This window comes from Lithobates pipiens, unplaced genomic scaffold (assembly GCF_037356315.1).
Source record: "Lithobates pipiens isolate NorthernLeopardFrog02 unplaced genomic scaffold, aLitPip1_a1.2 Scaffold_13, whole genome shotgun sequence".
In the NCBI taxonomy this organism is placed as follows: domain Eukaryota; kingdom Metazoa; phylum Chordata; class Amphibia; order Anura; family Ranidae; genus Lithobates; species Lithobates pipiens.
The window spans coordinates 526,230,568-526,256,469 of NW_027507718.1; the positions used below are offsets into that span (position 1 = coordinate 526,230,568).

At 44.9% G+C, this 25,902-nt stretch overlaps 1 protein-coding gene across 1 annotated transcript in view; it reads right to left on the reverse strand.

The window, feature by feature from the left end:
- The window catches only part of LOC143975638 (von Willebrand factor A domain-containing protein 5A-like), a 79,301-nt gene that overhangs the window by 2,068 nt on the left and 51,331 nt on the right, over window positions 1-25,902 (reverse strand). The window contains exons 15-18 of the mRNA XM_077478127.1: window positions 25,049-25,141; window positions 17,294-17,356; window positions 9,257-9,435; window positions 5,749-5,875 (exon numbers count right to left, since the gene is read on the reverse strand). Of these exons, the coding sequence (XP_077334253.1) occupies window positions 5,749-5,875; window positions 9,257-9,435; window positions 17,294-17,356; window positions 25,049-25,141 (462 nt within the window). The remainder of the gene's footprint in view (window positions 1-5,748; window positions 5,876-9,256; window positions 9,436-17,293; window positions 17,357-25,048; window positions 25,142-25,902) is intronic.

A 25,902-nucleotide genomic window follows, 5' to 3' on the forward strand; every position in this document is an offset into this window, starting at 1 on the left:
CCCCTATTTTGTAGATGCTATAACTATAGTTATAACCGCAGCTTGGCATTGCATGTCATTAAGCTTATGATCTACCAAAACCCCTAGATCCTTCTCCACTATGGACGCCTCCAGTTGTACTTCCCCTAGTATGTGTGATGCAAGTATAGCACCCCCTAGCGTGGCTAGAGTGCTAATATTGAAGAAATGGATTCATAGCTATGACTAAGCAACAATTATGTTGTGAAATGCGTCATTACAATAAAGGCTTTTATCTGGACTTTGCTGGAGTGCTAATGTTAAAATTTTTGTTAGTGTAGGTAAATTCAAGGCTTGGACTGTGTATTTTTCTGGGTCAAGGTTTTGAGCCACTCAGATAGACTGGAGAAGGTTCCAGAAGCAGGTGGGAGGGGCATAAGAGGAGCTGTCTGGAGTATTCTGAGGGCCCAGACCAATCCCCAGCAGATCGGTTGGCAGGAGGCGGTCCCTTTCAAATACTCAAGGTCAGCCCATCTGGGACAGTGGAGTTTGGGTGGAAGATGGAGATGGAGTGTTAGTCTGTCCGAAGCCTTTGAAAGTAGCCCCCTAGTCTGGGGGGGGGGGGGGGTGAACTCAGGTCTGGGCTTGGGTGTGGAAGGGACCCTTCTCATGACACATGGAGGGATGCTGACCAGGAGGCATGGGAGCAAGGAGAGGACCGCAGGAGAACACTTCCGGGCAAATCTCCAGGTAGAAAGACAGCCAAGAGGGCTGGTGAGTGTTACAGTCAGAGGACCGAGAGGCATTCCTGAAGGGACTGGGTGCAAGCAGTCTGGGATGGATGCAGAGTCACTCTAGGAGGACTGTGGAGAAGTAGCCAGGAGGACTACAGAAAAATGCACCTGCAGCCAAGTGGGCAGGCAGTGCCTGAAGAGGTGGAGCTGCGATCAGTAGCCACAGGAAAGGACAGCTGGGCACTTACAGTAGACCCCATACACACTATTAGATTTTCTGCAGATTGTTGTCTTCAGATTTACTAAAACCATATAATATGAGGTCAAACCTTTAGCCCTTGTACACATGGTCGGAGAATCCGTCGGAATGTGTCCTATCGGACCGTGTTGTCGGATAATCCGACTGTGTGTGGTATGCATCGGACTGATTCCGTCGGAATATCCGTCGGACCAAATTTTCCAACATGTTGGAAATATTTTCCGACCAACTGGTTCGATCAGACATACTCCGATCATGTGTAGAGGATTTTGATCGGACCAAGTGCCACGCATGCTCAGATCAAATTCCTACATCAAAGCTATTGGCTACTAGCCTGAATGTAGTCCCATCGTAACGAAATTACGTCATCATGTTCTGAAAGATCAGATTTTTCAACAACTTAGTCCGACCGTGTGTATGCAACAGTTTCGGACAAGATCCGACGGACTAAATCCCTCGGACAAAATCCGACGGATTTGGTTGTCGAAATCTCCGACCGTGTGTACAGGGGCTTAGAGTTTCAATTTGGATGCAATCCGGCAGGCCCTTGCACTACATGGTTTTGGTAAAGCTGAAGATAAAAAATTTCAGAAAATCGAATACTGTGTATTGGGTCTAAGGCTTCTCTTTTTGCTACACTACCAAATGGGTCCATGGTCCCTGCCAGCAAAGAGCATTTGATTTGGACCTAACAGATTATGTTGGATCAAACCGTCAGTGCTAGCTGGTCCTGGGAGTTGTAGTTCTACAAGCAAGTCTGTGCTGGAAGTATAAGAGGAGAAGTGTGTGTATACTGGATGTATATAGTTTATGTCCCTGAAGAGTTTATTTGCTGATCAAGTGGGCATCCCATAATAACCCTTCTACATCCAAGTTTAATTCCCATAAAGAAAAAGCTGCAAGGACTGATTCTCGTCTCCGGAGTGAGTGGAAAATTCATGTGCCTGGCTGTGCAGGGTGGGAGATACCCACATTCACCAGCCGCTCCTATGGGGGTAGCGCTGCACATGCATATTCTTTGCTCGTGCACCTCTCTCCATGTGAAGACGTTGATTTCAAATGTGTAGCAATTGCTCATTACTCTAAAGGCGTGTACACACAAGATCGGATTGTTCGCCAACATAACCCTGGAATTTTGTCCGAAGGGCGTTGGCTCCAACTTGTCTTGCATACACATGGTCACACAAATGGTGGCCAACAATTATGGACGTACTGACGTACTACGTGGTTTTTCAACTCTTTAGCGCCCCCCTTTTGGCTCCTTCTGCTAATTTCGTGTTAGTAGAAGTTTGGTGAGTGTTGATTCACGCTTTTAATTTCTCACTTTTTCATTTTGCACTTTTCAGTTAGTTTCTGAACGGCCGTTCGTCACCCAGCCATGTTGCTGAATCGGAGGAGATAACGTGTTATTTATTTTTGGCCTTGGAGTTATTGCTTTGACCCAAGGCTTGACCAGGAACAGAAGGAGGAGGAGTTCTTGGACCAAAAATTGGTTGCTTTATTAATCGTGACCAATTATGTCAACTGCCTTTGCTGCGGGAGCTCCAGGAGAATGATCAGGATGATTTTCGGAATTATCTCCGGATGGCGGGCCCCTGCTTTCACCAACTCTTGGCATTGTTGACCCCCTATATTAAGAAGCAGGACACATGCATTTTTATTTTTTATTTTATATTTTGGTTGTATAATAATGATTTGATTTGGTATATTTTCTATATTTTTGGATGCATAGAATGCACTTTTTGGTGAAGTTCTATTGGCAGATAGCATGTCTAATTTTATTTGGTTTTCTTTTTTTAATGCACAATAAAAACAATTGTGGAGAATAATACTTGGCTGTGTGTTTTACTTCAAATGACAGTTTGGGAGTAGGCAGCTATATTTAAAAAAAATACAATGTAAAATTTACAAGGGACACCAACATAGTTGTATCTTTGATCTTAAAAACTAGCCGATAATGGTGTTGTGGTAACTGGCCCAAATAAAAAAAAAAAAAGCATAATATTATTGTTGATATCACTAGAAAAAAAATCCTTTGAAAATCCGTTTGCAATAACTCCATCACTCAGTATCACCAGCAAAGCAGCTTCATTATTATCCCATTAACTACTTGCCGCCTGCCCACCGTCATATGACGCGATCGCCTTCCCGGCCCATCAGGGGGCGTGCGCCGTATCACTGGTTACCCGATGTGCATGCCCGGCGGCCACGATGTCCGGTGGACACCCGCGATTGCCCAGTAACAGAGCAGGACCATGGATCTGTGTGTGTAAACACACAGATCCACGTCCTGTCAGGTGAGAGGAGACCGATGGTGTGTTCCTTGTACAGAGGATCACCGATCGGTCTCCTCCCCTTGTGAGTCCCCTCCCCCTACAGTTAGGTAACATAATTAACCCCTCGATCGCCCCCCTAGTGTTAACCCCTTCATTGCCAGTCACATTTATACAGTAATCAGTGCATTTTTATAGCACGGATCGCTGTATAAATGTGAATGGTCCCAAAAATGTGTCAAAAGTGTCCGATATGTCCGCCGCAAACATCGCAGATCGCCTCCATTTCAAGTAAAAAAATAATAACAATGCTATAAATCTATCCCCTATTTGGTAGAAGCTATAACTTTTGCGCAAACCAATCAATATACGCTTATTGCGTTTTTCTTTTTTTTTTTACTAAAAATATGTAGAAGAATACATATCAGCCTAAACTGAGGAAGAAATTTGTTTAAAAAAAAATAATAATTGGGATATTTATTATAGCAAAAAGTAAGAAGCATTGTGTTTGTTTTCAAACTTGTCCCTCTTCTTTTGTTGATAGCGCGAGAAATAAAAATCGCACCGGTGATCAAATATCACCAAAAGAAAGCTTTGTGGGAGAAAAATGATAAAAAATTTCACTTGAATACAGTGTTGCATGACCGCGCAATTGTCAGACTGCGACAGCGCTGAAAATTGGCATGGGCAGGAAGGGGGTATAAGTGCCCAGTATTGAAGTGGTTAAAGAAGAAGAGAATTGTGCGCTGCATTTCATGATTTCATAATTTGCCGCATCTCTAATGTTAATTCTCCATTACGAACGCTAGTTTACAAGACCGATCGCTCCCGGCTCGTCCTTGCTTCCGAGCGTGCGTGTTTGTACTTTGGACTTGTGTACACATGCTCGGAAAATCCAACAACGGACATTTGTTCCTGGAAAATTTTAAAACCTGCCGTCCAACATTTGTCCGCGGAACGTCCGACAACAATTGTCAGATGGAGCGTACGAACGGTCAGATTTTCCACCAACGGCCTGCGATCAAACATTTCCCCTTGGAAAATCCGATCGTGTGTACGGGGCTTAAGAGTAGTGAGCTTTTTTTTTGGTGCAAGTTACCACAACACCATTATCCTGTAGTTTTTAAGATCAAAGATACAACTATGTTGGTGTCCCTTGTCAATTTTTACATTTTTGTATTTTTTAAACTGTAACTGCCTACTCCCAAAACTGTCATTTGAAGTAAAACACATATTATTCTCCACATTTTTTTCATTGTGCATTAAAAAAATAAAATAAAAAAAATTAGACATGCTATCTGCCAATAGAACTTAACCAAAAAGTGCATTCTATGCATTCACAAATATAGAAAATAGACCAAATCAAATCATTATTATTCAACCAAAAAATAAAAGCCTCATGCATGTGTCCTGGTTCTTAATATAGGGGGTCACCAATGCCAAGAGTTGGTGAAAGCAGAGTTTCCGCCATCCGGATATAATTCCAAAAATCATCCTGATCATTCTCCTGGAGCTCCTGCAGCAAAGGCATTTGACATAATTGGTCACGATTAATAAAGCAACCAATTTTTGGTCCAAGAACTCCTCCTCCTTCTGTTCCTGGTCAAGCCTTGGGTCAAACTAACTCCAAGGCCAAAAATAAATAACACGTTATCTCCTCCGATTCCGCAACATGGCTGGTTGACGAACGGCCGTTCAGAAACGAACTGAAAAGTGCGAAATGAAAACTGCGAATCAACACTCACCAAACTTCTACTAATACGAAATTATCAGAGGGAGCCCAAAGGGTGGTGCTAAAGAGCTGAAAAACAACGTAGTACGTCACTATGTTCGTATTTGTTGGCCAACATTTGTGTGGCCGTGTGTATGCAAGACAAGTTCGGGCCCAACGCCCTTCGGACAAAAGTGCACAGTTTTGTTGGCCAACAATCTGATCGTGTGTACTAGGCTTTAGTGTTTAATTACAAATGTATTTGCTTGCAAGATTGCACTACTAAAATCACCCGTGTGCCCCAGTCCTCATGGGTAATGAAAAAACATTTACAGGCAGTCCCCGAGTTCCGAACGGGTTAGGGATTGACATTTTTTTTCTGAAGTTGGATATGTATCGTAAGTCGGGAGCGCATGCGTAGAATGGCAGAGACATAGTTTTCCGATGTTCTGTCAAGTAGCCGCGCATGCGCATACGTCGTTTTCCGATGTTTTCTGATTCGGAACAGCAGAGACGTCACGCTGCCTCTCGTTCGTAAGTAGGAGTCATTCGCAAGTCGGATGTTCGTAACTCAGGGACTGCCTGTACATCTAAAAATGTGCCTTTTGAAATTTCAGAAACAAAAGCCATTTTGTACTAAAAAAACAAAACAAAAAAAAAAAAAAACACAGGATAATTATTTAGACAGGGAAGATCAATCAAAGTGATGTAATTATTGAAATAAAATCAGAATTTGCCGCGTGGGAGTGATTTCAGTAAAAGGTGTACTCTGATTGGTCAGTGATGATACTGTAGTTTGCACTCAGCACTTACCTGCTTTAGCCCTGATCCAGGAGACGGCCTTCCCCTCCAGCAGCTCCCACTCCTCTCTCTGATCCACACAGGTGGTGTGAAGCCAGATCACCGCCAGGACCGTCACCCACACCGACACCTCCACGTTCTACAAAGGAGGGAGGAGTTTATTATACAAGAACTGAAATGTTGTTTAGAGCCCTAAGGCAAACGCTGCGCTATAACCAAAAACCAAGTGGAGTATATATAATAAAGTGAAATATATGATAAGCAGCTAGCACCAAAAAAGCCCAGTACTGAAAACTTCTAAACAAACATAATAACAAAACAGACGCAGCGCTAATAACAAGCTCACAAATACATATGAAAATAGGTGATCAAATCCAAAAAGAAAATAAAAAAATGTGATAAAAAATGGCCAATCCCCAGACAACGTCCTGTTGCTGACGAAACGCGCAGGGTGGGGGCTTGGCGGTGATGTCATCACGCTAGCCACGAGACGGTGGAAGACAATTGATGGGACCGCACTGGACGCTTGTTTATCCCGAGTAACTTTTCAACAAAATCCGATCTGACTTTTTCCGATCGTTTGTAGAGAATTCCGACGGACAAAGTGCCAGATTAAATTTACGAGGCCAAAGCTATTGGCTACTAGCCTCTACGTAGTCCCCTTGTATGTAACGAACGTCATCACGTTCCGAACAATTGGATTTTCCGACAGCTTTGTCCGATCGTGTGTATGCAACACAAGTTTCGGACAAAATCCATCGGAAAAAGTCTGATGGATTTTGTGGTCTGACCGTGTGTACAGGGCATAAGATTTACTGCCACAGTGTGGGCTGGCTGTGCAGAATCACACATATATACGGGATTCTGATTTTCGGGGGGGGGGGGGGGGGTATGGGGCGCACACAGCACAAGCCGATCAGCGGGTGCCTGCCAATGGATGACCACTGGCACCGGCTGATTGGAGAGGACGACCACAGGACAGAGCTCTGTGTATGTAAACAATATAGAGCTCTGTCCTGTCAGTGGGGATGTGCCGGTTTTTGTTTCCCTGCAAAGCACATCCCTTAGTAAAAGACACACACACAGTACACACAAACACTGGTTAGGCACACATTAAACCCTTTGATCGCCCCTGATGTTAACCCCTTCCCAGTCTGTGTCATTAGTACAGTGAATATTTTTAGCACTTATCACTGTATTAGTGTCACTGGTTCCACAAAGTGTCAGTTAGTGTCTGATTGTCCATCACAATATCACATTCCTGATATAAGTTGCTGATAGCCGCCGTTACTAGTATAAAAAATAAAAATAAACATTCCACATTCTGCTACATATTTGTGGTTAAAAAAAAAAAAAAAAATCCCCAATAAGCGCATATTGATTGGTTTACCTGAACAGTATCTACAAACTATGGGATGTATACTGGAATGTTTATTTTTTATAAAATGGTGATCAAATACCCCCAATAGAAAGCTCTTTTTGTGGGGAAAAAAATATATAAATTTAATTTCAAGTACAGTGTTGCATGACCGTGCAATTGTCAGTTAAAGTAACGGAGTGCTAAAAAGCCCAAAAAAAAAAAAAGGCCTGGTCACGAAGTGGGGTAAATCTTCCAGGGGGTCAAGTGGCTAATTCAGGGTTCTGAATTCCTGCCAAGCATTTACATAGTTACATAGTAAGGTTGAATAAAGACACCAGTCCATCCAGTTCAACCTGAGTGAGTGTCTACAATTGTCCCTATCCCTGTACATTGTGTCTCATTAACCGCATGCCGACCAGCCGCCGCAGTTGTACTGCGGCAGCATGGTTCGGCTGCGCAAATCGCCGTTATGCTACGTCGGTAGCATAGATGGCCACTAGGGGGCGCTCGCTCCCCGAGCCGATGCGAGGTGGTCTCGATCACCGTCGGGCTCCCGCGATCGCTCGGGGCACATGGAGAACCTGGGAGCTGAAACACACAGTTTCCAGTTTTCTGAGCAGTAAACTGACAGATCATCTGTTCATACAGAGTATGAACGGCGATCTGTTAGTTTCCCTTCACAGTCCCACCCCCCCCCCTTCAGTTAGAACACTCCCTAGGATACATATTAACCCTTTCGCTGCCCCCTAGTGTTAACCCCTTTCACTGCCAGTGACATTTTGTACAGTAATCAATGCATTTTTGATCGCTGTATTAATGCCAGTGGTCCCAAAAATGTGTCAAAATTGTCCGATGCGTCCACCATAATGGCACAGTCATGATAAAAAAAATTGCTGATCGCCACCATTACTAGTAAAAAAAAAATTTTTTATATATATATATATATATATATATATATATATATATATATATATATATATATATATATATATATATATTAATAAAAATGCCATAGAACTTTCCCCTATTTTGTAGACGCTATAACTTTTGCACAAACCAATCAATAAACGCTTATTGCGATTTTTTTTTTTTTTTTACCAAAAATATGTACAAGAAAACGTATTGTCCTAAATTAAGGGGAAAAACATTTTTTTTATATATTTTTTGGGGGATATTTATTATAGCAAAAAGTTAAAAATAATGCGTTTTTTTTTCCAAAAGAGAACTCTATTTGAGGGAAATAAAAAGGACGCTGATTTTGTTTGGGAGCCACGACGCACGACCACGCAATCGTCAGTTACGTGACGCAGTGCCGAATCGCAAAAAGTGCTCTGGTCTTTGGCCAGCCAAGTGGTCAGGGGCTTAAGTGGTTAAGATGCTCATCTATTATTATATTATTTTTATTCAATGTACCCATATAGCGCCGTCAATTTACGCAGCGCTTCGCGACTACATCGCACACTCCCATCGGTCCCTACCCTCAAGGAGCCCCACAACCCAAGGTCCCCAACTCACATTCATACACTTGGGCCAATTTCAGACAGAAGCCAATTAACCTAACAGCAAGTCTTTGACCAGACAGGGGAGGACTGACAACTCATGGGGCCCCCCGGCAATAGGAGATTATGGAGCCCCCCAGGCAATAGATGATGGCCACACAGTATACAAACACACACATACAGTATACACACACACAGACACACAACATACACATACTGTATACACACACAGAATACACATACACACACACTGAAAAGGTACTGGAGAGGTGGGGCAGCTATAATCTTGTGATTTTTTTTAAAAACACAGATTTTTATATACTGTGCCTGGTTTAATTGAGGCTGGCAACCCTGATAGGGCCCTTTGGTGGCATGGGGCCCTCAGGCAGTGCCCGAGCGCCCGAATGGTCAGTCCGCCCCTGACCAGACATCAACCAACAGGGACAGATTTGGATTTTGGAGGCTGCAAGTCAGCCATCAAACACCACCTGCAGATAGTAAGTTTCTTTTCTTTCTTTATTATAGTCAGAAATATATATATATATATATATATATATATATATATATATATATATATATATATATATATATATATATATATATATAAAATGATTCTCAGGTAAACATAAAATCTTGCAATCATGGTTCGGTAACAGAGTACCTGGTCGGGGTTCCCGGTCTTGATGTCTGTCTCAGATATTCCCAGGACAGCGGAGATTTGGGGGGTCAGGTTCCAGGATCCGTCTGCGTTCTGCAGGGAGATCAGCCTAAAAAGAGCGGGGGTCTCTGGGACTGCCGGTGCTGGTGGGGGTGGGGGTGGTGGTGGGCGTTGGGCAGGTGCTGGCAGGGATGAAAACAGACAAAAAAAAACATTAAGTAACAAAGGTAGGATAACATTTAGTGCTCATGCACACGGACGTTTTAAAAAACTGGCTGCAAAGCTAGCTCCGATGCCTGGAAAAATCGTCGTTAAAAACTTGATTTTTACCACGTTTTGCATTGGCGTTTTTGCACGTTTTTTAGCGTTAGCGTTAAGTAGCGTTTTTTAAGAAACACATCTCTTGGCTATAGCACTCAGAAAACGAAGAAAATATGTTGCGCGTTTGTGCGCGTTTTCCCACGATTCGCGTTTTTACAGCTCTAGCTCCACGCCACGGAACACACTGGTCCTGGGTTTTTTTTACAGCTTAAAAACGCCTATGCCATTTGCAGCTCAAAAACGCCTAGGTGGGCATGAAGCCATAGACTAACATGGACAGCCGTTTTTAAGCTGCAAAAAAAGCTCAAAAAAGCGGCTGTAAAAACGTCCGTGTGCATGAGGCCGTATACTTAAAAAAACAACAACAAAAAAAACAAAAACAGTTCTAATGAATCTAAACCCAGAACAATCATTTAATATATGTAATCTTTAACATGTTAAGCTCATTTAAAAATTAGCAAAAAGTATTTTTTTTTTCTTTTTTTCTGAGGCTTTCAGTTTAATTAAAATAATCCCTGCAGATCCTGCCATGAAGGTCCTCATTCAGGCACTTCCTGTTAGAAGGTGACAACGCTCTGTCCCCATCTCCCAGCTGTGCTCCTGCAGTGTCACCCATTTAGAGCATCAGAAATTGGAGATGGTCACGGAGAAGCCATATGGATAAGTTAAAAGCCACATCACAGCATGGGGCATTAAAGGGTATTTCCAGGCATTTCCAAAATTCAACCCCAAACCTCCCTCTCCCAGTCTAGACCATGTCCCGACATTCATATTTTTCTAGTAAGAAACAGCCTCTCTCTGACATCCACACCAGACTTGTAAACGTCTGAGCCCTTGTACACACGGTCGGACATTCCGACAACCAAATCCGTCGGATTTTGTCCGACGGATTTTGTCCGAAACTGTTGCATACACACAGTCGGATAAAGTTGTCAGAAAATCCGATCGTACTTAACGTGAGGACAGGACTATGTTCAGGCTAGTAGCCAATAGCTTTGGTCTAGGAATTTGATCTGAGCATGCGTGGCACTTTGTCCGATCGGAATTCTCTACAGATGATCGGACAAAGTCCGATCGGATCATGTTGTCGGAAAATTTTATAGCCAAGCTGGAAAACTTGGTCCGTCGGATACTCCGACGGAAACAGTCCGATGGAGCCCACACACTGTCGGATTATCCGACAACACGGTCCGATCGGACATTGTCCATCGGAATGTCCAACCATGTGTACAAGGGCTTACAGGGATGCTCTGTTCCTATTTATACAGACACCCCCCTCCCCTAGAACTACGTCCCCTAAGAGCCCTTTCCCTATGCAGTGTGAGGGCAGGCTCCTGGAAGTCAAGGCAATGGCATTGTTTTGCTTGGTAGGAAATCAACGTAAGGATCTGGGTAGGGCTGGAAAAAGACAAAGATGGGTGAAAATCCATTGTTGGGCAGAATATAACAAGGGGAGGAGTGACTGTGGATTTCAGTGTTGCCGACCCAAACAGGAAGTTAGAAGCTCACTGGATTTCTGGCAGATCAATGGCTATTTTTCTGTACTTGAAGCATTTTAATGGATAAAAGATGGGGAAATGTGTATGCAGATATATATATATTTTTTGCTTTACATACACTTTAACCATTTCCCGTCTGGCCCATTATATATATATATATATATATATATATATATATATATATAAACAGCTGAATGGGAGCAGCGCTGATGCAAGGGGACATACACATATGTCCCACAGCATCAGAGGTTCATGCGTGTCCAATCACAGCAATCACATGGTAAACAATAGAAACCGAAGGTAAACATTGGTTCTCTCTGTTCTCAAAGAGATCAGCTGTAAGAACCGTTACTGCAGCCTGTGAGCGTACATCAGCCTATCACACTACATGTACACTCACAGGCTGCAGTGCCAGCCTGCCCCCAGTGTCCCTGATCACTGCCCCAGTATAAAATTAATAAAGAGTGCAGCCAGGCCCCTGTCCCCTGTCATCTGTGTCCCAAGGTCACCAGTGCTCAAAGGAACACCACCATACCTCGTACCAGCACCCTAACCACTGCCATACCCCATACCAGTGTTCTGATCACTGTCATACCCAATACCAGCGCTCTGATCACCATCATACCCAATACCAGTGTCCTGATCACCACCATACCCCATACCAGTGCTCTCATCACCACCATAACAGCATCCAGATTGCAACCATAACAATGTCCTGATCACCGCCATATCCCATACTAACATCCTGATCACTGCCATGCCCCCATACCAGTGTCCTGATCACTGCTATACCCCATACTAGCATCCTGATCACTGTCATACCCCATACCATATGCAATATCAGTGTCCTGGTCACCACAATACCACATACCAGCATCCTGATCACGGTCATACCCCATACCAGCATGCAGATCACCACAATAGCAGCATCCTGATCACCACAATACCAGCATCTTGATCACCGCCATACCAGTGTCCCGATCACCACCATACCCTATACCAGCATCCAGATTTCCGCCATACCCCATACTAACATCCTGGACACCACCATATGCAATACCAGTGTCCTGATCACCACCATACCCTATAATAGCACCCTGATTACCACCATACCTGCACCCTGATCACCACCATACCCAATAATAGCTTCCTGATCAACACCATACCTCATACAAACCTCCCGATCACTGCCATATGCCATACCAGCATCCTGATCATCGCTATACCTCTTATCACTGTCCTGATTACCGCCACTCCCCCATACCAGCATCCTAATCACACCATACATCATACCAGCATACTGATCACTGCCATACCCCATACTCGCATCCCGATCACTGCCATACCCCATACCAGTGTCCTGACCACTGTCATAACCAATACCAGTGCACTGATCACCATCATGCCTCATACTAGCATCCTGATCACTGTCATACCCCATATCAGCATCCTGATCACCACCATGCCAGCGTCCTGATCACCTCCATACCCTATACCAGCATCCAGATTGCCGCCATACCCCATACTAACATCCTGGACACCACCATATGCAATACCAGTGTCCTGATCACCACCATACCCTATAATAGCACCCTGATTACCACCATACCTGCACCCTGATCACCACCATACCCAATAATAGCTTCCTGATCAACACCATACCTCATACAAACCTCCCGATCACTGCCATATGCCATACCAGCATCCTGATCATCGCTATACCTCTTATCACTGTCCTGATTACCGCCACTCCCCCATACCAGCATCCTAATCACACCATACATCATACCAGCATACTGATCACTGCCATACCCCATACTCGCATCCCGATCACTGCCATACCCCATACCAGTGTCCTGACCACTGTCATAACCAATACCAGTGCACTGATCACCATCATGCCTCATACTAGCATCCTGATCACTGTCATACCCCATATCAGCATCCTGATCACCACCATGCCAGCGTCCTGATCACCTCCATACCCTATACCAGCATCCAGATTGCCGCCATACCCCATACTAACATCCTGGACACCGCCATATGCAATACCAGTGTCCTGATCACCACCATACCCTATACTAGCACCTGGGTTACCACCATACCTGCACCCCGATCACCACCATATCCCATAATAGCTTCCTGATCAATGCCATACGTCATACAAGCATCCCGATCACTGCCATATGCCATACCAGCATCCTGATCCCTGCCATACCCCATACTAGCATCCCAATCACTGCCATACCAGTGTTCTGACCACCGTCATACCCCATGGCAGTGCACTGATCACCATCATGCCTCACACTAGCATCCTGATCACTGTCATACCCCATATCAGCATCCTGATCACCGCCATACCCAAACCAGTGTCAGCAGAGCCAGTGTACCCACTGATTTCCACTACTTGTGCTCCAGGGCCTCCAAAAATGATAGATTTTGGGAAATTAGATGTTTAATTTATGCTCCTTGAACACCTTAAGGTACTTCTTGGATGTTGGGCCTCTCTGTGTGGCTAGGCTGTGAAAGTCTCACACTTGGTATCACCTTACTCAGAACAAGTAGTGGAATGTGTTTTTGGGTGTATTTCGAAGTATGTCTATGTTATTTGTTAAAAATATCTTATTTACAACTTTGTGTAATAAAAAAATACATTTCATTTTCTTTCCTACATTTAACCACAACGTATGGCAACACAATTACATTTTCAAAAGACCCATTATGCCTTTTATTAAATTCCTTGGTGTGTTTGCTTTCCAAAATGGTGTCATTTTGTGGGTGTTTCCACTGCCCTGGTGCTTCAGGGCCTCCAAAATGTGATAGGTAGTCAGGAAATCAGATGCATAATTTATGCCCTTAGAATTCCTGAAGGTGTTCCTTGGAAGTTGTGTCACTCTATGCATCTAGGCTGTGAAAGTCTCCCACATGTGATATACCGATGCTCAGGAAGCATAGCAGAATGTGTTTTGGGGTGTAATTGTAAGTATGCCCAGTTAGAAATAACTTGTGAAAAAAAAAAAAAAATTATATATATATATATATATAAAAAAAAATTTTTTTTTTAATTTCTTAATTTTCCAAAAAATACAAAAAAAAACTCACAATTCCTCCTCATAAATACATTAGACTGTCTACTTCCAAAAAAGGGGTCATTTGGGGGGATATTTGTAATGTCTTGGCAATTTAGGGCCTCAAGACATAAGATGTCAGTACATCAGGACTGATGAATTTTCAAATGTACAGTATCTCACAAAAGTGAGTGCACCCCTCACAATTCTGTAAATATTTTATTCTATTTTTTCATGTGACAACACTAAAGAAATGGCACTTTGCTGCAATGTAAAGTAGTGAGTGTACAGCTTGTATAATGGTGTAAATTTGCTGTCCCCTCAAAATAACTCAACACACAGCCATTAATGTCTAAACCACTGGCAGCAAAAGTGAGTACACCCCTAAGTGAAAATGTCCAAATTGAGCCCAAAGTGTCAATATTCTGTGTGGCCACCATTATTTTCCAGCACTGCCTTAACCCTCTTGGGCATGGAGGTCACCAGAGATTCACAGGTTGCCATTGGAGTCCTCTTCCCGTCCTCCATGATGACATCACAGAGCTGGTGGATGTTGGAGACCTTGCGCTCCTCCACCTTCCATTTGAGGATGCCCCACAGATATTCAATAGGGTTTAGGTCTGGAGACATGCTTGGCCAGTCCATCACCTTTACCCTCAGCTTCTTTAGCAAGACAGTGGGCATCTTGGGGGTGTGTTTGGGGTCCTTATGTTGGAATACTGCCCTGTGGCCCAGTCTCTGAAGGGAGGGGATCATGCTCTGCTTCAGTATGTCACAGTACATGTTGGCATTCATGGTTCCTTCAATGAACTGTAGCTCCCCAGTGCCGTCAGCACTCATGCAACCCCAGACCATGACATTCCCACCACCATGCTTGACCATAGGTAAGACACACTTGTCTTTGTACTCCTTACCTGGTTGCCGCCACACACGCTTGACACCATCTGAACCAAATACGTTTATCTTGTTCTTTACAGACCACAGGACACGGTTCCAGTAATCCATTTCCTTAGTCTGCTTGTCTTAAACACACTGTTTGCAGGCTTTCTTGTGCATCTTTAGAAGAAGCTTCCTTCTGGGATGACAGCCATGCAGACCAATTTGATGCAGTGTGCGGAGTATGGTCTGAGCACTGACAGGCTGACCCCCCCACCCCTTCAATCTCTGCAGCAATGCTGGCAGCACTCATACATCTATTTCCTAAAGACAACCTCTGGATATGACGGTGGGCATGTGCACGCAACTTCTTTGGTTGACCATGACGAAGCCTGTCCTGAGTGAAACCTGTCCTGTTAAACCTCTGTATGGTCTTGGCCACCATGCTGCAGATCAGTTTCAGGGACTTGGCAATCTTCTTATAGCCTAGGCCATCTTTATGTAGAGCAACAATTCTTTTTTTTAAGATCCTCAGAGAGTTCTTTGCCATGAGGTGCCATGTTGAACTTCCAGTGACCAGTATGAGAGAGTGAGAGTGATAACACCAAATTTAACACACCTACCCCCCATTCACACCTGAGACCTTGTAACACTAACAAGTCAAATGGCTAATTGGGCCCAATTTGGACATTTTCACTTAGTGATGTACTCACTTTTGTTGCCAGTGGTTTAGACATTAATGGCTGTGTGTTGATTTATTTTGAGGGGACGGCAAATTTACACTGTTATACAAGCTGTGCACTCACTACTTTACATTGTAGCAAAGTGACATTTTTTCAGTGTTGTCACATGAAAAGATAGAATATTTCCAAAAATGTGAGGGGTGTACTCAATTTTGGGAAATACTGTATATACCATAACTTGTAGGCCAGGGGTGCCCAACCAGTGGCCCGGGGGCCACATGTGGCCCACGAAGCCCTCTGATGTGGCCCGCGACCTCCTGCTCTGGGATGGCGGATTGGCAAGCCCAGATTTCAGGTTGTCTACCCACCATGCCAGAGCATCAGTTTTGTGAATGAAGCCAGCGGTAGAGGAAGCAAGCAGCTGCGGGGCAGTGCCGCATAAGCCAATGCTTCCTGTATAGCACCGGCTCCTGTTATAGGTGGAGTGATACCAAATTCACTCTGCCTGGGACAGCAAGTTTATTACTAAAATCACAGTGAATATATTGACATATCTGTTCTGCAGTGGTTACTGGGCTGCTTTTAAACTGATCTGCAGGTGTAACTTTCAGATTGTGCACCACACCTGCAGGATATGATAGAATTCTATAGCAAAGTACAGCTAACCTGCAAGAAAGCCACAGGTGCGGGTAGACCGCAGACCATCAGTGTAAAAGTAGCCTTAGGCCCCTTTAACATGATCTGTCTGACCCAATCAGATCCTCCATTCACCTCTATGGAGCGGCAGATGAAAACAGTGGTGATTAAACACCAGCAAAAGAAAGCTCTATTTGTGTGAGAAAAAAAACTAAGATTTAATTTGGGTACAGTGTGGTATCAGGGCCATCTTTAATATTGACTGGACCCTGGGCAAACATTTTCTTGGGGCCCCCCTCTTCCACGCAATTTTTCCCTCCACATGCTTTGAGACATACAATAAATAGCAGTTAGACTCAAATTCAGTTTACTGAATCAGATCAGGCAGCATTTGGGATTGGTTGCCAGAGGTTACAGTGTATTATTACCGCTCACTGACTGGCTGTCAGAGGTTACAGCACACATTATGGGTCACTGTTATTTTCTAGAGGTTACAGCACATGACTTCTGCTTGTTGATTGGTACAGTAATCTCTAGCATCCAATCAATACTGCTCACTGATTGATTGCTAGAGGTTACTGAACATCTATACCACTCACTAACAGGTTGCTAGAGGTTACTGCACAGCATTACTGCTCACGGATTGGTTGCTAAAGGTCACAGCACATCATCGCCTCACTGCCTGCCTTTGCAAAACAGGCTGATGTTCGGCTTATTGACCACAGTTGTAGGCAGGACTTTCAAGCATGCCCCTTTACCTCACCAGTGGGCAGCATTCAGCAGAAGTAATGGTGGATGTGACCTCAGGGGGACATGATATACATATGAATGCCGCCTCTATTTACATATCAATGCCACGGTCCACGACTATTTGCATATTATTGCAGCTACTTTTTTTTTTGAGGTGATTAATCATGATGTTGTAACTGGAAAAAAATAGATGATTGTCCTTCTTACCTCTCATAGCCCTATCTTCAGTCGCACTGCGAAACATCGCAGGTGGTCCCCCAAACGAAAGTGCTGTTAAAACATAACAGAAAGAAATGTGTCCTTTTACTTTCAATCTCTGACAGATTTCCCTACTTGTTCCCTATATACATGTGTAGCACCCTCTAGTGTTCTAGTAGTGTCAGTGTAGGTAAATTTAAGTTTTTGACTCTGGTAAGTTATGTAAATTATATGTTCGCTAGCGACTGGTGGTACATTTTTTTTGGAGTGGGGATTGGTAGGGTCACAGGCACCCACCCCAGTTGGTCGGTCACCAGCCCCGCACTTACCCATCTAGGTCACGGGCAGCGCTCCCTCTGGGCGGTGTCTCCTCCTCCTGCTGGTGCTTCACGGGGGCTTCCCCTGTGTCTCCTCCCTCCTCCTCCTCTGTGGCCAATAGGATCGCATATAACAACCCAGGGAGCTACCATTCAGGGAGCTCCCCGGGTTGTTATATGGCTGCACTGAATGGCCTTGGAAGGTCTGGGGACATGTGCCGTATATACTCCATAAATGAACTTCATATGCAATGACCCTTCACCAGAAGCTTCCCAACTGACATTAAGATATCAAGATCTGGCTTCTATTTCTCTCACAGTCAGTATTTGCCGATGCCAATTTACCTTCTTCTATGCAGCTTTTTGTCTTCAACACAACTTATGTGTGCCTTGTAAATGCCTCTTCTTTCAATATCAATTTTCTGATTATATCAGACGACTTGGGGTATACCTTGCTTGGCCATTCCTGTTGCTCCAGTGCCTGCCCAGGGAGACTTTGTATGCATGCATACTCACATTTAGGCAAGTGAGGCCTGTTTTTATACTTACCCCAATGTGTGTCCTGAGGAAGCAGACCAGCGAAACACGTTGACGCACAGGTGGCTCCCTCACCCGAGATCATGTAACGTGAATTATAGTTTGGAAATTTCTGGCCATTGCTGCGCCGACTGAACATATATCTAATTACATGTTTTTAAATGAATTTTTTTGATATTTTGCATATGTTACCTTCTTTTTCTATGTATAAATAAAAACAGGAATTTTTCACAAAAATTCTATGGTCCAATCTGCCTCTAAAGTCCGACGCAGTGGTTTTTCTCTTTCTTGGTTCAAGGTACTCATTTACTCACCACTACAATAGAAACATGGACTGCTTCACAGTTTCTTTTAAAATACATTTTTACTACGCTATGGTCTGGAGACACAATTTAGAGATCATGATTTGCCAATCTTTCTCTCTAAGCCCTTGTACACACGGTCGGAAATTCCGACGGAAAACTTCGTTGTCGGATAATCCGACCGTGTGTGGGCTCCATCGGACTTTTTCCGTTGGAATGCCCGACCAACAAAGTTTGAGAGCTGGATATACAATTTTCCGACAACATGATCCGATCGGACTTTGTCCGATCCGAATTCTCCGTAAACGATCGGACAAAGTGCCACAAATGCTCAGATCAAATCACGAGACCAAAGCTATTGGCTACTAGCCTGAACCTAGTCCCGTCGTAATGAACAAACGGATTTTCCGACAACTTTGTCCGACCGTGTGTATGCAACACCAGTTTCGGACAAAATTCTGAGAAAAATCAGACGGATTTTGTTGTCGGAATGTCCGACCGTGTGTACAAGGGCTAATAGTCGTTTTGAAATTACAATGGTCCCAAAGGGTTACTCTCGACTCTCTTTTCCCAGTTATTGAATACCAAATTGGGTAAAACACTACTAGCTGTTAAGACTAAATAGCAAACATTAATGCCAGTTGTGTCTACAAAGAAATGGGACGGCATTTGCTCTTTACAGGTTAGTCTCACCTGCTGTTCAACATGTTGATTCATTTTACAGGTTAGTACATTATACCCTCACAACCTACCTATCCCCAATTTGATTGCAGAAAACTAGGTGTTTGGCTTCCCCTAATTGTGTACAATGTACTGTATACAACCTCCAGAGGACTTTATGGGGGTTTCTTGTTAGGTAAGGCCACAAGGTTGGAAATTCTCCTTGCAAAGGTGATGGCTACAAGGAATATCACCTTCCGGGTCAGAAAAGAGAGAGGGATGTTTCTACTATGTTCAAATGACAGTTTCTGAAGCAAAGAGAGAACCAGATTAAGGTTCTTCAGAGTCACTGGGAACAAATAGGGGGAACTACATGGGGGGCTCTCTGTATAATTGACTTAATCAAGGAATGAGAGGCCAACAGTCACTAAAACATAGAAAATGCATAAACCTGACCTTTGTGCTGAGAGACAAACACTGGTCCAGGCCTAGCTGTAGGAAGCAGAGGATTCATTCCATGGAGCTTCTAGGGATCCCATGATAGACCTTGAAGGATAAAAGACTTCCTAGCTTTTAATGCCCTAGGAATCACTGGCTCAGAGATACCCCCTGACTCCCAGAACCTGGGATTCAACAGCCATGCCATTAAGCCAACGAGTGTGAAGCAGGATGGTAACTTGGTCTTTGAGACTGAAGATCCAAATGATCTGGTAGAGCTAATGGAGCACCCACCAGGAGTCTTATCAGATCAGAGTGCCACAATCGCCTTGGCCCATCCAGAGCAATGAGGGTCACTGGAATGACTTCCATCTTGATCCAGCAAAGAGGATGAGGAAAAAATTTTAGGTGAGGAAAATGAAAAGGGTCAATTGATCCCTATGGCTCACCAGAGCATTCGCTGCTTCCGATAGAGAATCCCTGTACCTCTAGACAAACCTGTCAAGTCTGCTGTTGAATTTGGGGCAAGGAATTCCACAGCTGGCATCCCCCACCTGTAACACTCCGGTTGTAGGGACCACTCCCCTGCATCCAGATATAGCCAATTTTCCGTACCTTCCATGTAAATGGTCGACAAGTCAGGAACATGATCTGCCCTTGACAGGATTCAATCTATTTCTTTTGCCGCAGTGGGACATTGGTTGGATTACCCCATCATCAAGGCGTCGTTAGAATGAATCTGGTTCAGATGACCGTCCACCAGAATAGTCCCATGTTGCAAGGTCAGGTAAGTCAGGTGGAGCTACAGGAGGCAAGACTTGAACAATGATGACTCATGCCGCGTACACACGATCAAACAATCCGGTGGAAAAGTCCGGCGGACTCTGAGACTGTGACATCATAATGGGCGGGGACATCATCCGGTGATGTCACTATATAAGTCGCCGCACGCCGCGTGTCCTGTCATAGTGACCGGAGACAGCGATGAGGCAACATCTCCAGAAGAGAAGAACAGAAGACGGCGGCAGCGGTGACAGAAGACCGGGCCACCACTTGTAAAAGAGCTAGAAGAAGGCGCGGTGGCCCGGCAAGAAGAACCGAAGAGGGGGACAAGACCCCCAAAGTCAAAGAAGAGGGCGGCGGCGGCGAAGCAGAAAGTCGGGCTCCTCCGCTAGTGAAAGAGCTAGCAAAAGAGCAGAAGATAGAGGAGGAGGAGTCCAGTGAGAAGACCTCCGAAGACGGAAAAAGACCCCCGGAGCTGTGCAATAAACTATTTTAACCCCTGTGTGTTGTGTTTTTTTTTTACTTTTTTTCACAGGTGAATGGGTAGGGGTACATTGTACCCCATACTCAATCACATAGGGTGGGGGGCTGGGATCCGGGGGCCCCCTTATTAAAGGGGGCTCACGGATTCCGATAAGCCCGCAGACCCCGACAACCAATGGCCAGGGTTGTCGGGAAGAGGCCCTTGTCCTCATCAACATGGGGGACAGGGTGCTTTGGGGTGGGGGGCCCGCGCGGCCCCTCCTTCCCCAAGGCACCCCCCCCATGTTTAGGGCACGCGGCCTGGTACGGCTCAGGAGGGGGGGGCGTGCTCGCTCGTCCCCACCCCCTTTCCTGGCCGGCCGGTTAGTGTGCTTGGATAAGGGTCTGATATGGACCTAGGAGGGGACCCCCACACCGATTTTTCGGTCGTAGGGATTCCCCTTTAACTCCATACCAGGTGACGGGGCCAGCAAAGCTTACTTCGCTGGTCCGGCTACCTGGAGCCGCGCTCAAAAGGAGCGGACTTTCCTCCGTGTGTGTGTGGGCGAGTCCGTTCATTTCAAAAGTACGGCGGACTTAGTACGCCGCAAAAGTACCGCGTGTGGGCAGGTAGCTCGTTCGGAAAGTCCGGCGGACAGTCCGCCAGACTAAGTCTGCTGGATAGTCTGCTACGTGTGTACTCGGCATCAGTCACACTGCACGACAGGATGCATAGGACTCCTCCCAGGTCAACAAGCTGATGGGCCCTGATGGGCACTAATAAGCTGCACTGATGGACAATGATGAGGCTGCACTGATGAGCACTGATATGCTGCACTGATGAGCACTGATGCAGCGGCACTAATAAGCACTGATATGCTGCACTGATGAGGCTGCACTGATAATCAGTGCCCTGATTATCAGTATAGGTGTGCCTTGTCACAGGAACAATGGTTATTGGCTATCCTTTCCTCAAACAGTGACAGCGCTGAGGAAAGTAAATGCCGATATCCGGCATTTGCTTACATGCAATGGGCTGTGATTGGACAGAACTGGATGACCACTCTGTAGCCACCATTTGGCTATAGCGCAGTCGGCAATTGGTTAATAAGTGATCACTGGAGTTGGGCTTTAAATCCTTAGTCACTTATGTAAAGTCCATCTAAATCTGCTAGATCATTTAACACTGCCCTCTCCACTGATTGAGAACGTCGCTCCTCCAGCAGCCCAGCACAACTGTAGCTTAAAATTGCTACCATTTGCTCCAAATGTTCTATGACCATTGGATCAGCTGTAGCAGTGACAAGGTCCCTTGGAATAGTCAGCCAGGGTTTAGTAAAATAAGGTCATAGCTAGGATAGGGTGAAGAGAAGGTCCTGTCTGGGGAAACATAGCTCTAGAGCAGTGATTCTCAACCAGGGTTCCGTGGAACCCTAGGGTTCCTCCAGAGGTTGTAGGGGTTCCTTCAGCATTGGACAAATTTCTGCCTCTCAGATAAGTTCCCACCAACACCATTCATCTTTTTAGCTATCTGTAAGGAGGTAATTCTTCCCTATGACCACAAGTGTAAGGACCATTCATCCCACTGACCATCACACTAATGTATCATGAGTTGTAGATTTCTAATTTTTAGCAGGGGTTCCCCGAGACCAGAGAAGTATTTCAAGGGTTCCTCTGTGTTGAAAAGTTTGAGAAAGGCTGCTCTAGAGCAGCCTTCTTCAACCAGGGTGCCTTGAGCTTTCTTCAGGGGTGTCTCAGCAAAATGCCTAAAAATTGCCCAAAAATTGTATACAAGGCTTCGGGTGGATGAAGGCTGCCTTTTACTTACACAAAGCCACAAGTTTTGATTGTGCACCATTATGAACTTCTAGCGGCTGAAATACTAACGACCAATGACATTGTCAGTTGATAAGGAGCATAGCATGCTTCTTTGACCCTCCCCTGCCTTTCTCCATCAGTTTTGGGGTCACATTAGCTGAGTGATGGAGATAAACTGAGGAAGAAGTGAAACATTGGAATACAAGTCAGTACCAACTTGCACCTTTGTTTTGCCAACAACTGAGTTATCAGTTGTTAAGGAAGCGGCGGCCCACTGCTTATCAACCAATCAAAGGAGCAGAACAATAAGGCCGCGTACACACGCGGGGACTGTTCGCTCAACTTTGTTCGTCAAACAGTTTCAGCGGACAGTCCGCTCAAAATTAGAATGGACGGACATGGCCACACACGACGTACAAACAGTTTGCTGAAACCGTGCGCGATGACGTGAACGGCACGTACGACGGGACTAGAAAACGACGTCCTATACACTGCAATGCAACCTTCGGCGTATAAATTCTTTCTGAGCATGCGCGGAACTTTGTTTGACGAACAAGCCTACACACGAGGGGACTGTTCGCTGAAACAAGGTTTCAGCGGACAGTTTTTCGGAAATTCCGAAAAACCTTGTCCGTCCAACTGTCTGCTGAAACTGTCCGCTGAAAGCCCACACACGAGCGGACTGTCCGCCGAAACACTGTTCAGCGGACAAAGTTGAGCGAACAGTCCCCGCGTGTGTACGCGGCCTAACAGATCATTTTTTGACCGATCTGAATTTGAATTGTTTCCGAAAATGTGGAATTTGTTAAAAAATGAATAAACAAAAATGAAATTTAATGAAAACGAAAAGAAACGAAAGAAATTCTGAAACCAAACGAAACAATTTCTGAAACAAAATTATTAAATTAATTTGGACATGAAGAAACATGTTTTTTTTTTTTCCTACCCCCCAATAATTCGGCTTTATTGCTCAACTACTGTGCCAGAACATTTGTAAGGACACCATACATTGCACGTCCCCGAACAATCCACGATAAACTGCACGTTGCACAATGCCTGCTGGCCACCTGTACCTTGCCACCACAGCCACCTACCAAAAACATCACTCCCCTCCCTGCACATTGGTTCCCAGCAGATAACTCTCCATGCATTGTCCCCCACCACATCACAGCACCTCCCTCACACCCATCTCACCAACCTCCTATAACACGGCACTTCACTCCTGTCCACCTTACCTTCCGTATCGCAGCACCTTTCTCCCATTCACCTTAGCACTTTAATCACAGATCCTTCCTTCCACCATTTCGTCAACTCCCCTCTCCCATCCACCTTATACCCTACATCACAGTACCTCCCTCACGTCTGTCTCACCAACTTCCCTGGTCATAGGACCTCTCTCTCACCAACCTCATCCCCCTACATCACAGCACATTCCTCTCATTCAACTTAGTCTTTAATCACCGATCCTTCCTTCCACCATCTCACCAACCCCCCCCTTGTCACAGCGCCTTCCTCCTGTCCACCTTATACCCTACATCACAGCATCTCCCTCACGTCTGTCTCGCCAACTTCCCTGGTCATAGGACCTCTTTCTCACCAACCTCATCCCCCTACATCACAGCGCCTTCCTCCCATTCAACTTAGTCTTTATTCACAGATTCTTCCTTCCACCATCTCATCAACCCCCCTTGTCACAGTGCCTCCCTCCTGCCCACCTTATTCTTTACATATCATCTTCTTTACTTCCTTCTCACCAACTTTCCCGATCATAGGACGTCCCTCCATCCACCGTATTCCCTACATCACAGCACCTTCTCAAGCCCATTTTAGATATTCTCCTCATCATAGCATCTCCCTTCCCTCTCATCCCCCCAGTTACACCACATCATTGGCCACCTCACTCAGATTCCTCCCTGGCCAAGTCACCTAGCTCACCCTCCACTTACAGCTTTTTTCTTCCCTGGTCACTTCACCCTCCAATCACAGCACCTCCCTTCCTGGGCACCTCGCCCCCAGCTCACAATGTATCCCTCCTTGCCTACTTCTGTTCCCAATCGCAATGTGTTCCTCCCCAACAACCTCCCCTCCACCCACAGTAATTCCTCTCTGCATCCATCATTTACCCTCACCTCAAAGTACAACCCTGACAGTCACCAGTCCATCACCATTACCACCTAATTCTCTCCATCCGTGCCAACAGTTCCTCTGCTCCACAGGCCACCCCTCTGCTGTCTCTGTCCCCTACCATTTGCTTGCTACAATTCACACTAACCATCAGCCCAACCCAACAAACGTACCTGTCCTGGAATAGGGACACTTTTACTAATAAGAATAAATTTGTTTTATCTTACAGATAAGGCTGCACCCATGACAGAATTCCCAGAATATCATGAGCTTTCTAAAGTGGTTGTACAGTAGAATAATAAAGTAAAAAATATGGCACTTACATACGCCCCCTTTTTTCTTAGACATTGGCATGGGAGCAGAACAAGCCATCACTCTAGGTCCTCCGTGGAATCCTGAGCGCATCATCATCAATGCTGTAAGACAGGGCAGGTGATGAGGGATAAACACCATCATACAGACTATTTGTGGATTCCTCACCATGATATGTGACTGCGGTCATCAGGGCTGGAAGAATTTAAAAGTGTGTCTAAACCCGAAACCAAAAATCTGATATATTGCAGCTTAGTACTTAGATGTGGTGGCTGCATTTGTTTTCTTTTTTTTCTGAATTTTTTTCCTTTATTTTCACCTGGTGGTCCTACAAATAACATACTTCCTGTTGCGTCTTGCCTACACTTTTTTCTCCACTGTGGGAAGCCATGGTTGTCACCCAGGCTGGACTTTAAACGTGTCCATCTTTGCACCTGTGTTCATCTCCAGTACATGGTGGATGGATGAGATTAGTAGCTTACATAATAAAAGATAAATGTTTGCGCTTTCATTTAAGAACAAGGACATAGCCAGGGCCGTCTTCAACACTGGGCAAAAGGGACAGCTGCTCCGGGCCCAGTCATTGTTGTGGGGCCCAAGGCAGCTTCCCCTTGAGCCTGCACATAGTTAAGTGGATTTGGGAGGGCCCAAAAAAATATGTTTGCCCAAGGTCCAATTAATAATAAAGAAGGCCCTGGACATAGCATTTATGGCATGATCAGAATGTATTTTCTGTACTTGCTGAAAAGGTTCTGCCTCATATGCAGTGCTGAGAAGCAACATTATATTAAATGTTTGTTTTTTGGTTAAGATACAATTTATCACAGTACTAAATGGGGGGTTAAGAGTTTTCTGGCCACTGATT